The sequence below is a fragment of the Pleurodeles waltl genome, chromosome 12 (genome assembly GCF_031143425.1).
Source record: "Pleurodeles waltl isolate 20211129_DDA chromosome 12, aPleWal1.hap1.20221129, whole genome shotgun sequence".
Classification (NCBI taxonomy): domain Eukaryota; kingdom Metazoa; phylum Chordata; class Amphibia; order Caudata; family Salamandridae; genus Pleurodeles; species Pleurodeles waltl.
The window spans coordinates 139282032-139294505 of record NC_090451.1 but is presented as its reverse complement, the minus strand read 5'-3'; the positions used below and the strand labels follow the sequence as shown (position 1 = coordinate 139294505).

At 41.5% G+C, this 12474-nt stretch overlaps 1 protein-coding gene across 1 annotated transcript in view; it reads right to left on the bottom strand.

Annotated features, from left to right (window-relative positions):
- LOC138267091 (extracellular calcium-sensing receptor-like) overlaps positions 1–12044 on the bottom strand; it is a 144856-nt gene extending 132812 nt beyond the window's left edge. Inside the window, exons 1-3 of the mRNA XM_069215940.1 lie at positions 11971–12044; positions 10349–10640; positions 7584–8408 (exon numbers count right to left, since the gene is read on the bottom strand). Coding sequence (XP_069072041.1) covers positions 7584–8408; positions 10349–10640; positions 11971–12044 — 1191 coding nt within the window. The remainder of the gene's footprint in view (positions 1–7583; positions 8409–10348; positions 10641–11970) is intronic.
- Positions 12045–12474: the final 430 nt, after the last annotated feature.

Below are 12474 nucleotides of genomic sequence, written 5' to 3'. Positions count from 1 at the left end.
TTTTCAATATTTAATAAGTATCAATCATTAATTAGTACATTTTGTGAACACTGGTGGCCATTCTCCGAGGTCACATTTTCCAAACTTGTCCATTATTTTCTACGTTGTTTATTTTCTACATAATTTATTATTCAAATTACATAAACGCTCATGAATAATTGCTAGTTAAAACACCTGCTTCAGCACTGGTGGGGTGCATTGTAGTTGTGAAAATGGTGATTCTACCTGGATTGTTGTTTCTATTCACAAATATACCGTTTATGCTCCCACAAGCATTTTTCACTCAACTTCGAACACTTATGATCCGCCTGGGCAGGTAAACAACCTTGTGTGCGGCGAGAGACCCTTATGCTGCTGTATGATCTGTGTGGACTGGATCCCCCAGAGCTAGAAAACTACTACAGGGTGGCCCAATGTGCATTTACACATTACTGGATCCTCCAGATCTCCCGCAACTCTAGTTGTTTTAAGGTGCTGGGGTTCCACTGACCTTACCGCTTTGCTGTTTCACAGTCCAGCCCATTGTTATAATGTGTTTGATTCACTGAATACCATGGTTTTTGCGGGACACCAGCTCCTGGAGCACCAAGTGGGGTCACAGTTAAATTCTCCTCCAATACCATTACCCTGGTGCATAGGGATCCCTCTGGGACAGGAATAGGATGTGCTCAGTGTGCTAAATAAACTGTACATATAATCAAAAGGGGTCAGTGAAAGACTCTACAAGCCCCCTGCCCTAACACAATTTTAATACCACAGAGTGCACCATGCACTATGAAGCTTACTGGACGATGACATTCTAGAAGCCCCGGAGATGCCTACCCTAACAGCTCTATTTCAGACTGCTACTCTCAGCCGCTTGGTGTCTAAACTCTAGGCATACGCTCAAGATGTTAATATACCGGGGATGCAACAGGCTAGGCTGGAGTGACAGAGGGATCTTGGACTCCCCATAAGTGACCAGCAGTGGCAATATTGCTACAAAATGCCAAAAAAGATTTCATTCAATAGCAGGCACAGACTATAGCATTTTAAGTACATTAACAGAGTGTACTATACTCTGGAGCGCCCTCATCTCTATGGCCTTCACGATAGTGACTTATGCCAGGGATGAGGGGTAGAAGATCTTGGCTTTGCGCACCTGGCCTTGAACTGTCCTGGAGTACAGAAATGTTAGCACAATGTATACACTAACCTCAGGGCTATTAACAGGGAGACACTGACACTTGGTCCACTGTCGGGCCTTTTGGGTTTTGTCATGGAGGTACCAAGGGCAGTACGCCATCTGGTGACAGTGGGTTTGTTGCTAGCCAAACACCAGATAGCCATGAGATGGGCCCGACCAGGCGTACTTGCTCTCTGTAAGTGTCCCCAGTGACGACAATGTCCCTGATGGGAAGTGTAACTAGCGAAGTAGTACCACACTAATACAGTTTGCTTCAGGTCGCACTTTGTAACCAGTAGCACAATCCACAGGCCCCTGGGATACTTGATGTACTGTTTATGAAGCAATGGTCTTGTTGTGTGCAGAAAAGGGCTTTTATGCAGCAACAAAGACTGAGTAGGGAGCTTTAGACATCAACATGTCTGTGGCTTCACTAAGTACTATAGCATGTGACTAGTAACAGTTCTGAATGCTCCAATTGTTTTGCTGAATAATGTTTATAAGATATGCCTTGCTCGTGTTTTTGTACCATGCTGATGACATAAATGCATACTTATGTTTAACAAAAAGAAAAAGGAACTAAATAAAGTTTTTTAAAAGTGTCCCTAGTATGTGAAAAAAACTGTACCCAGAGGTCTGAAATGTATTTGCCACCAGATGACAGCAGCACCTATTGTCCCATCCACTATAGTGCCAGTGCAAACATGACTTCAGGCCTACCATTGTAGCCTGATTGTAGCAGTGCAAATCAAGCACAGCAATTTGTCATAAAACCATTTTAACAGGTGAAAATCTTACCTTCTAAATATTAATGTCACCCCTATATAAACTTTGATGCCTATAATACAGGACTCATAGTAAGGAGGACGTGTAGAAATTCAAAGTTAACATGATGTTACAGTGACCAGCAGCCAAACACAGGTTTTTCTTGTAGGAGGGCTAGCTAGCCCATAGAGAAGCACTGGGAAACAAAGTGAAATACTAGCACTGTACCTCAGCTCCACCATGGCTGGTCCCAAGCGTGGCTGTGAAAGGAGGAGATTCATATGTGGAACTAGCTACCCCATCTTGTAAAAAATCTTAGATACATGAACGTCAACCAAAAGACCAAAAAACACCCTGGTCTTGGGGAGAGAGATCTATGATGCCTTGTGGTGAAACCCAAAGATCCCTTGAAGTCACAAAAAACCCTCAAGGGAAAAGGAAGAGAGGAAGGCCATTTCATTTCTAAATTGCAAACTTTAAAAACAAATGTATCTTCCTAAATAAATAATTTATTAATAACTCAAGACAAATATAACACTTTAACAAAAAATAAAAATACTAAATAGTATTTAAAATGTCTTCACAATACAATTTATTATAAATGAAATACCTAATTTGATACATTATTTCAAAACTTTATTTTACTTAATACAGATGCTGCAATAATGTAATTAAAATATAGTAATATTTTAAAAAAATATAATAATACATTGATTACAAATTCATATTATTTTAATTTTAAAAATTAATTTAAATAATAGAAAATCCTATCCCATTTAAATAAAAAAATCTACGAAAACAGAGGAAAATAACAAACACTAACAAGAGAAATTATATGACATTCTGTAGGAAAGTAGCCTCTTTCTAGCTTGGTTACCCCCACTTTTGGCCTGTTTGTCAGTGTGTTTGACTGTGTCTACTGGGAACCTGCTAATCAGGACCCCAGTAGGTATGCCCTCTGCCTTAAAGTATGGTTGTTGCATACTGGTAAACCAGTATTTCACCCACAGTTGACATACTGGTGCCCCCTTATAAGTTCCTAGTATATGGTACTTAGGTACCCAGGGTATTGGGGTTCTGGAGGATCCCTATGGGCTGCAGCATATATTTTCCCACTCATAGGGAGCAAATGCAAAGGCTTCTGCAGGACTGCCATTGCAGCCTGCGTGAAAAGGTGCATGCACCCTTTAAACTGCAACAGGTCACTTATAAGTCACCCCTATATCAGGCCCTCCAGACCTGAGGGCAGGGTGCAGAGTACCTGTGTGTGAGGGCACCCCTGCCTAGCAGAGGTGCCCCCACAACATTGAGGACCATTTTCCCAGACTTCGTGAGTGTGGGGTTGCCATTTTACGCATGTACTGGACATAGGTCACTACCTATGTCCAGCTACATAATGGTAACTCTGAACATAGGCATGTTTGGTATAAACAATGTATGAATCGTACCCCCATGTTTTTGCAAGCATTGGTTGTATGATCCCTTGCACTCTGGGGGCTCCTTAGAGGACCCTCAGTACTGCCATTCCAGCCTTCTGAGTTTTTCCAGGGAGCCCCAGCTGCTGTCACCTCGCAGATAAGTTTCTGTTGTCCTGTTGCTTGAGCAGCTCAATACCAGGAAGGCAGAACAAAGGATTTCTTTTGGAGAGGGGTGTTAAACTCTCCACTGGAAATGCTTTGAAGGGCACATTTGGTGCCCTTCTTGCATTATCCAGCCTACACCCATTCAGGGACCCCCAGTCTCTGCTCTGACTCGAAACTGGACAAAGGAAAGGCGAGTGACATTCACCACCCCAGGGTTGGTGCTCAGGGATCCTCCAGCAGGTCCCTGGGTTTTGCCATCTTGGATTCCAAGTTGGCAGGGAACTCTGGGAGCATCTGAGTGGCCAATGCCAGGAGATGATGTCAGAGCCCTCCCCTGATAGGTGCTTACCGGTTTAGCTGACCACTCCCCCTTTCAGGGCTACTTAGGGTATTTCTTGGGTGGTTCTTCAAATTCGGATTGCAAGACTCCAGCAGGATTCCTCTGCATCCTCCACTTTGATTTCTCACCAAAGAAACTGTGTCCTGACCCTCCAGGAACACTGCAAACTTCAACAAAGAAGCAAGATGCCTTCTGCAACACTGTATCTTCAGCTCCTGCCAGCAACTGCAACTGTTTCCAATTCGTGCATCCTCAGAGGACAGCCTGTCTTCAGCCTGTACCAGAAGAGTGAAGGAATCTTCCTTGGGGTGAAGAAGTCACTCCCCTGCTTCAGCAGGCACCTACTGCAATGCCGATCGGCTGTGTGGATCCCCTCTCTTGGTGAGCTGTGTGGATCCTGCGTCATGGGTGGTGGACTGAAGTGGTCCTGACAGTCCTGACATCCAGCTGTCCAACTTTGGTGGAGGTAAGAGCTTGCCTCCCCACACAAGACAGCACACCGTGCACCACGTTTTTTGCAGTTGCCAAGGCTTGTTGGCATCCTTCCACAAAATTCCTTGTGCACTGTGCAGCTTGGCCTCCAGCACTCTATCCTGCGATGCACATTTTCCTGAGTGGTTCTCCGGCGGCTTGGGAGCCTTTGTCATAGTGCTGCGTGGGCCTCCTTTTGCACCTCCTTTGTCCCTGTACTGTGGGACTTCTGTGTGCGCTGCCTGGTCTCCTGTGAGCTCTCTGAGTTGCTGAGAGTCCCCTCTGAGTCGCCTTCCTGGGTAGAGTCCACCTGGTCCTTCCTGGTCCCGGGCAGCACCATTTTCCACCAACTGTAACACAACGCATCACGACACAAACACGACTGCAATCATCCATCTGGTGTGGGACATCATTTTCACCAACCAGGAACCCGACTCTGTCTTCTTGGGTGCAGTGCTGACTGTTCTTCTTCACCGGTGGTTCTTCTTTTGCACCTTCATCCGGGTTACAGGGGGGTCCTGTTTTCCCTGGACTCTTCTGTGCTCCTTGGACTTGGTCCCCTTTTTTCCACAGGTCTTCAGGTCCATCCAGGAATCCACTGTCGGTGTCTTGCAGTCTCTTCTGGTTCTTGCATAATCTTCTTTCTCGTGTTCCTGTGTTCTCGTGTTCTGGAAAAGTTACTGTGATTTACTCCTATTTTCCAGGGCTCAGGGGTAGTTTCTATTACTTACCATTGGTGTTTTCTAATACTCCCAGGACCCCTCTACACCCTACACTCGCCTAGGTGGGAAACTGACATTTGCCTTCCACTTTCTTAGTATATGGTTTGTGTTCCCCTAAGGCCCATTTCTAACTATTGTGATTTTCACTAATTGCACTGTTTTCTAACTGTTTTACACCTGTTTTTGCATACTAGTGTATATATTGTGTATATTACTTACCTGGCTTCTAGACACTGCCTACATTTCACTAATAAGGAATAACTGGACCTTGTATAAGGTGTAAGTACTTTAGGTACCTACTACAAACCAGGCCAGCCTCCTACACATTCTGAAAATAAAATAACTTCAAAAAAGTTGTTTTTTACTAAACATAATTAAAAATTAATATATAGCATTTTAACCTAATACAAATATATTGAATAAATATAATGCGACATATAAATAATACAAACGATTTAAAATAGAAAAAATAAAATCATGTTAAGCTTACATTTGAAAAAAAATCACGTTAAATTTTAAAATGTAATAAATATAATGTATTTTAAACACTTCTTTTTCAATTCAGTTTTAAAAGAAAACTCAAGTAACAAAAATATTAAAACAAGTATAGTTTGAACATCTCCCCATCCTTTTCCTCTATAAACTCAACATTCCACTACTACAAAATTCAAAACATACATTTAAGTATTAAGATGAAAGGAAATACAACAAAGTAAAATAACAAAAAAACAGGTTTTTATCATAAATAAAAATAAAAACTGAGATGTTGCAATAAATTGTAAACATAACACACATGCCATTCAAAGATAACTTACAAAACAATATTATATGCAGTGGTATTTATATTAATAATATATTTTACAACAATATTTAAAAAACATTTAAAACAATATTCTTATCTTTGAAATGTATGTCCATGATCATTTGGAGATCACAATATTTTTCCAATATTTTTCCAAACACCTGCCTAGGAGTCACCACACATCCTAGTTGGGTTTGGGCATAAATGTTGGCAACTTCAGGCACCCACTTCAGGAACACTAGCAGAAGATCAGAAGAGAACTGGATATGCTGCCTGTAATCTGCAGGATTGGACCTTCTCCCTGTTGCAACCTGAGCAACAAATTGGATTCCAAGTGCCAACTGGTTGCCCTCTGATGTGGCCACAGGGAGATAACAAGCTGCACAAGGCCATTTCCTGGATGACCCAGCTATCCAGTGGTAACAGAGCCCAGACTGGACCATGCTGTTAACCTCTGCCTGATACCTTGTGAGTCTCTGAGTGCCTCTACTGAGGTCCTCGGGGCTCTAGAATTGTACTTAAAATTGATTGGGACTTAAAAGTCAGAAGGTAAAATCTTCCTGTCCTTCATTGTGGTCAACCTCAAATTGTGCCTAGGTCCCTGTCTACCACAACCACTGACTAAAATTGGGGCTTTGTGCTTCTTCATGCACTTTGCACAGTCTCTCAAGCTATACATGTCAATTCAGTGCGTTAGCTAGCAGAATTGATTGAAGAGAGAGGAATATCCTACACTGAGTAGGGATTGAGTTCAGGTAAATTTGGGAACTTTGAGGGTTCACTCTAACAACGGTTGTCATTATTCTTTGAGACGGGTATTCACCTACCCCAAATAATAATCCAATTTCTTACACTGGGGATTGTGACAACCCACTACACTTTACCACAGAGTATTGTCTATTGAGTATTGTCAACAGTGGTGATTGACAGGCATTTTCTGCAGTTTCTCCTTTAGAGGTGTATGTGGGCTGTTCCTGGTTATGAAAGACCAGCATATCTCCCAAGCAGGCCCTGTGACAAACCCTGTAAGGGTAAAGTCTCAGAAATATGATTTTCAAGTGAAGGCAACATCTTTAATTTTGCAACATTTCTGTGAATGAACTGAGGCTATGATGAGTTGTATGTTGCCCAGTAGGCGCACATGTATGAGTGTCTATTACTAAATGCATTCCAAAATGAGAAGATAATTTATTCAAGTACTACTATGTGTCAGACTGTATAACGATATGGTCAGGTCACCTATCATTACTTTGCAGTATGACGTATTGTCTTTACTGATATATGCCCTCAGGATTTTCCGATTTTACCTTGATGGTTTTTGCTCTATAAGCACCTGTTACCAGGAAGTCTCAGTTGAGCTGAAAATTGTGTAGCTGTGTACTGATGGGAAGACTATAGGATATTTCATAATGGTACAGTTTATTTATGGACAATTCAAGGGCTCTTGCTGATTGGTTGATACCAGTCAATTGGCTCCAATATAGCACTCCTTGAAAAAAACGAATCTACGTTCACTTAAAGTATTAGATGATCTGTGCACTGTGAAGTCAATGAGGAAGCCTGCAGTAAATCTTTTCTTACATTCTCCAGGGAATTCATGTGAGCGAATCTAGTCACCTTCACCAATATGGCAGTTCCATATGGTAGTGCCTAGAGTCTATTGGGGGAGTTCTTCCAGACGGCTGAGTGCTGTATCACATTGAAGTGCCTGTTTTGAGAGCACCCATATCCTCACCTGCCAGGACTCAAAGTGAATCCTATCTGCGCAGCTATTGTTCTGAAAGGGGCCCTCCCCATCTCTGCAAGCACGCAGGTTATGCAGGGCATGAGCTACGGCATAGACAGCTTTGTGGGCAGTGGCTGCATTATTGAATTTGGTCTCATCAAGAAAGGTTTTGTTGAGTCCTGTCAGCTCTTCTGTACCATAACAGTGTTTTAAATCTGTAGATATTCTTTTTGTCTCATTTGTAGGCCACTGGCAGTCAAATACTTCTGCCCAGAAGCTTCTCATGAAAATGTCAGAAGAGGTGTGAGAGGGTTGAATGCCAAGCATGAAATTTCTGAATCCTGGCAACAAGCTCTTCTGGATTAGTAGTCTTAAGGAGCCGTTTAGAACTTTGCTGAACTCAGTGTCAGAGAACTGCTCAAATCCTGCCCAGCCTTCACTTGCTATCCAAACTTTCCCGGTAAGGTTGAGTCTAGCTGCCTCCTTAAGAAGTGGAAGCATGCTGTCCATGCTTGAGAAGCTCACAACAACCTTGGCACGGGATTCCTTGATCACATTAATGACATGATTCATTTTTCTTTCTGAGTAGACGACTGGAAGCCCCACATGGAAAGCAGCACATGCTGAATACCTGCCCAATTCCTCTTTCAGGATCTGGCTGCCCAGCTGGCCATAGTCACTTTCTTCTGCTACAATGCCCACCCAAGTCCAACCAAAGTGTGCAATGAGATCAGCCAGGACCCGTGATTGGTATTCGTCACTTGGGACAGTGCGCAGAAAGGAAGGGAACTGCTGTTTGTCACTGAGGAGCGAGACAGTGGATCCATAGCTTATCTAAAAACAAAAAAAGACAAAAATATAAATTCATGAAAAAGGCTAAAATGTACAGAAGTGCCCAAATAGCATTAGTATAAGGACAAATAAAAAGTAGAATTCGGTAATATATGTGTGTCAGAGAGTTCTAAATCCACAGAAGACTTGCTAGTGAGCTTGTATGTATTGATGTAGGTTGGGCCTTGCAACCTATGTCTCTGTTTTACAGAATATGGCGAGGCATATTATAGGGGCAATCTTGGAATTAGAGCGATAGCTTGAGTCATTATATCCATAATTGTACTTGTGGTACTCAGTTATAGATCATAAAATATATAATAGATAAAACATTCTTGAGATTTTGATTCCTGAGAGGAGAACTGAAATTGAATTTTTACATTACAATTGTGTTTTAAATGATTTTTCATTTGATACAGAACCGTTTCTCACCAATCATTAGCTGTTCTACTTCCTTTCAGCTGTCATAATTGATCCACCCTTTATCTGGAACCTAAACTTCATTTTTATAGCAGCATGTAGCTGTTCTGCCTCCTCGCAACTACATCTTCTGCTCACTTGATCCAATCTGCATCCCACAATCCATTCACTAAAAACCTTGTTCACCACTCAGGTCAAGAGAAAATATGTCTATTGCACAAGCTTTCTCATTAGGTTACACCGTTACTCCTTGGCCCTCAGGTGCTACATGTACTGCTTTCAACTTTTCTCATGCTGTCTCATGTCTTTCTCAGACCAGACATGGTGGCTCAGTGGACAAAATAGAATTCTGCCCAAATTCTTCACTCTGGTTTTTAAAACCATATATGTGATGGATGCCCATATTTCATGCAACCATATTACTTGAACCTCTGACCCAGCCCCTGTACTTTTTACGGCTACATAGCAGTACTGTACACTCTCTCACTGTAACCTCAGTGTGCCTGCGCATCACCTTCTTAGCACCCTCATTGAAACACTCAGTGTTTATGAGAATTACTCTAGGCTTCATGTACTAATGGTTTTAGCATTTGCATTCCATCTGATTGAGTAAATTATAAGGTTTGTGAATGCTAAAATTCTTTTTCAAATGCACAAAGCTAATTTAATGAATCTGAAAAAAATAAGAATCATTAAATGGATTTAAATGGATTTAGGAAACCATACCGAATATGTATTTGTTTTTATTCCCACCTCAAAGGAGGAGGTAACGCAATGGCAAATGGAAAGGAGTTCCCAACAGACCTTTTCTCCTCTGTGAATGTTGACAAAAAAACGTTTTACAGGCAGGCAGCAGTCCATGTTCCTGAAAAAAATATGTAAAACCTATGATTTTTTTTAACGCATCCTATATTTACCTTTAAGAGAAATGGACTGCATTTTTTGCTTTATTGAAAAGAAATCACAAACATTGTGGTCTGCTAATGCCAGCAGTCTACCATCCCTGTGATGCAGTTTATCATAGTGGGTCACAACTTGCGACCTACCTCATTATTATTCATGAGTAGGTCAAATTGCAACACACTATTATTTTGGTATTTTCCCAACTGACCTATTAGTACACAGGTCACTTCATAAATTACCTATCCATTTGGTACAATTCTGCATGCAAACTGCAATCACTTTTACCAAATGCTTTGTTGTAAGAGGTCTTATGTTCCTAAAAAGGCACCTTCTCTGTCAAGAAGATTCAGCATAGTCTGACCTCACAAAACTGGCCATTCCAGCACTGCCACCACTGTGAATGACAGCTTATCTTTTCAGTATTATAATATGATGGCCCTCTCACATACCATTCCGCAGCCCAGCAGTTATGTTTATGTAAACATCCTTCTCTGCTATTGGTATGTACTGCTTCTTTAAATCAAAATAAGTTGTACTAATCAGAAACAAACAAGTGCAAGAAGGCAAATCACTGACATTGCCTTAAATGGTTGATAATGAAGTACTCAGCATAACATCACCTGTGGTTGTCTGTGCAACCCCAAAAGTCGAGCCATGGGAATACTGGCCAGTGAGGCAGCATCTCCAATGATTGCTGCAAGTGGTGGGGTCTTTTGACAACGGTACAGTGGAATAATCTTTTCTCTTCCTGTAATCATCCATAAGGCACTTCTTAGTGTCCTTCCCACCACCCCGCAAGAGTCGTACATCCAGAATCCAAGCGTGGCATCAGGGAGAAGAACAGGATTCTGATTGATTTCTTCTATGGCAAACACCATAGCCAGGAGTCTCTGGTATAAAGGGGCTCTGAACCTAGAAGAGACAGAAACACAGGACAGATATATAGTTAGATCAGAGATAATACAGGTCCTTCTGATACATAGGAGCTGTTTTTTTGGTTAGTTCCCCTAAGGTTGTCAGGTCTAACAGTTACTTAGATTTTGCATTGGACTTGAACCACAAGGAGGGAAGTCAGAGTACTTAAAATTCCTTTTTAATGGGATGGCAGTTTAACAAGTAGATAGTAGCAGTGCATAGACTCAAACTGGTAAATATGTGGTACATCAAGAGAATGCATCGACACTGCCATTTAAAAAGGGCATAAAATCTCTGAACTTCATGCTATACAATATAGGGAAAGCAGTAGTTTACTTGTGTGGGAGGGGTAGAGATGCAATGGATTAGAAACTAGGTTGTGGATTACGAAAAGTTAAGTTGTGAGGTTGAAGGTGTAGGAATGTAGGAAGGGATATTACAGATGGTGATTAGCAGCTGGAAATTCTGATAGGTGATTTAGGGGCTAGGTGGACAATGCATGATCAATACTAATATGTCATATGAAATGAGTGGATTTTGAATCTCACAGGTTAAATCAATTAATCCACCCTATGGGTTCATGCTCCATACAGCCATGAGACAATCTGTGCTGTTTGTATGGTTGATTAGCTAAAATAATTATGGGTGGGAGAATCTGTAGTGATTATGTTACTGAATGCTGAAAAAGCATTTGGCTCTGGTGAAAAGCCCTACTTAAAGCTACAATCATAGAAGACAGGATTCAGTCTGAAATAGGTGCAATGGATCAAATTGTTGTATGCAAGGCTATTGGCCTAGGTACATGTTAATTGTGCAGCCTCTGAGACTTTTCCTTTCAACTGAGGCTGGACTTGCCATGGTACTCCTGATGTTTGCCCTAGCTCTGGAACCATGGGCTTTCTGGCTAGGAAGAGATGCCCAGATTAGAGTTTGGAAGTATGGCACTGAAGAGGTGGAAATAGTGCCACTCTAAGCAGATGATATAATTTTATATCTAGGGGACTCTGCCCAAACTATCCCCGAGACCTTTAAATTATCAGAAAATTTGGCAACTACTCAGGTATAAATGAGTCATATATCCATTGATAAAATGACCCCACAAAATGTGAAAGAGTATCCCCTACTCATAAATAGGGAAGGGTTCAGAAACCTCGGGATATATGTGACTGAAGATAAAAAGAGATTTATTGATAATAACTTGGGCATGCTCCTAGATATACCCAGCTCTTGTGTTGCCCACAGTAGGATTCTCCTGCTCTATATGATAGGTAGACCTGCCCTTTTTAAAATGATTTGATTGATAGATATACTTCCTAATACTCATTACCTGGTCTCAGATACATACTTTCCAAAATAGATATCACCTTGGGCACGCTGCTGTGAGATGGCAGCTGTCCACATGGCCGTGATGACCTTATGTAGCGGTATATATGGGGGGGTGGGGCTAGCACTGCTGGATTTCTGGAAATACCATTGGGCTTTGCAACCCCTTGTTATTGACAACTGAGCATACAGCACTCCAACTGAATGATCTATCATGGCAAATAGTACCACAATAAACCTGAAGTGCCACTTAAAAGGATTATACAAATCTTAGGTACCCATCACTTCATTAAAATCTGGCAACCAACAAACTGTAAAATTGGGTGACAAGAAGTACTTACTTTTGAAAATGACTATGGGAGTCTATTGGGCTACAAGGACTGCAGACCCTGGAGGGGTTTAGAAAATGGAACCTGATAGGTATCTTAGGCAATTTCTAGAGCTTCAAAGGCCTTAAATTCTTCAAATAATTAAAAGAAGAACATGAATTAACAGACTCACAATATTA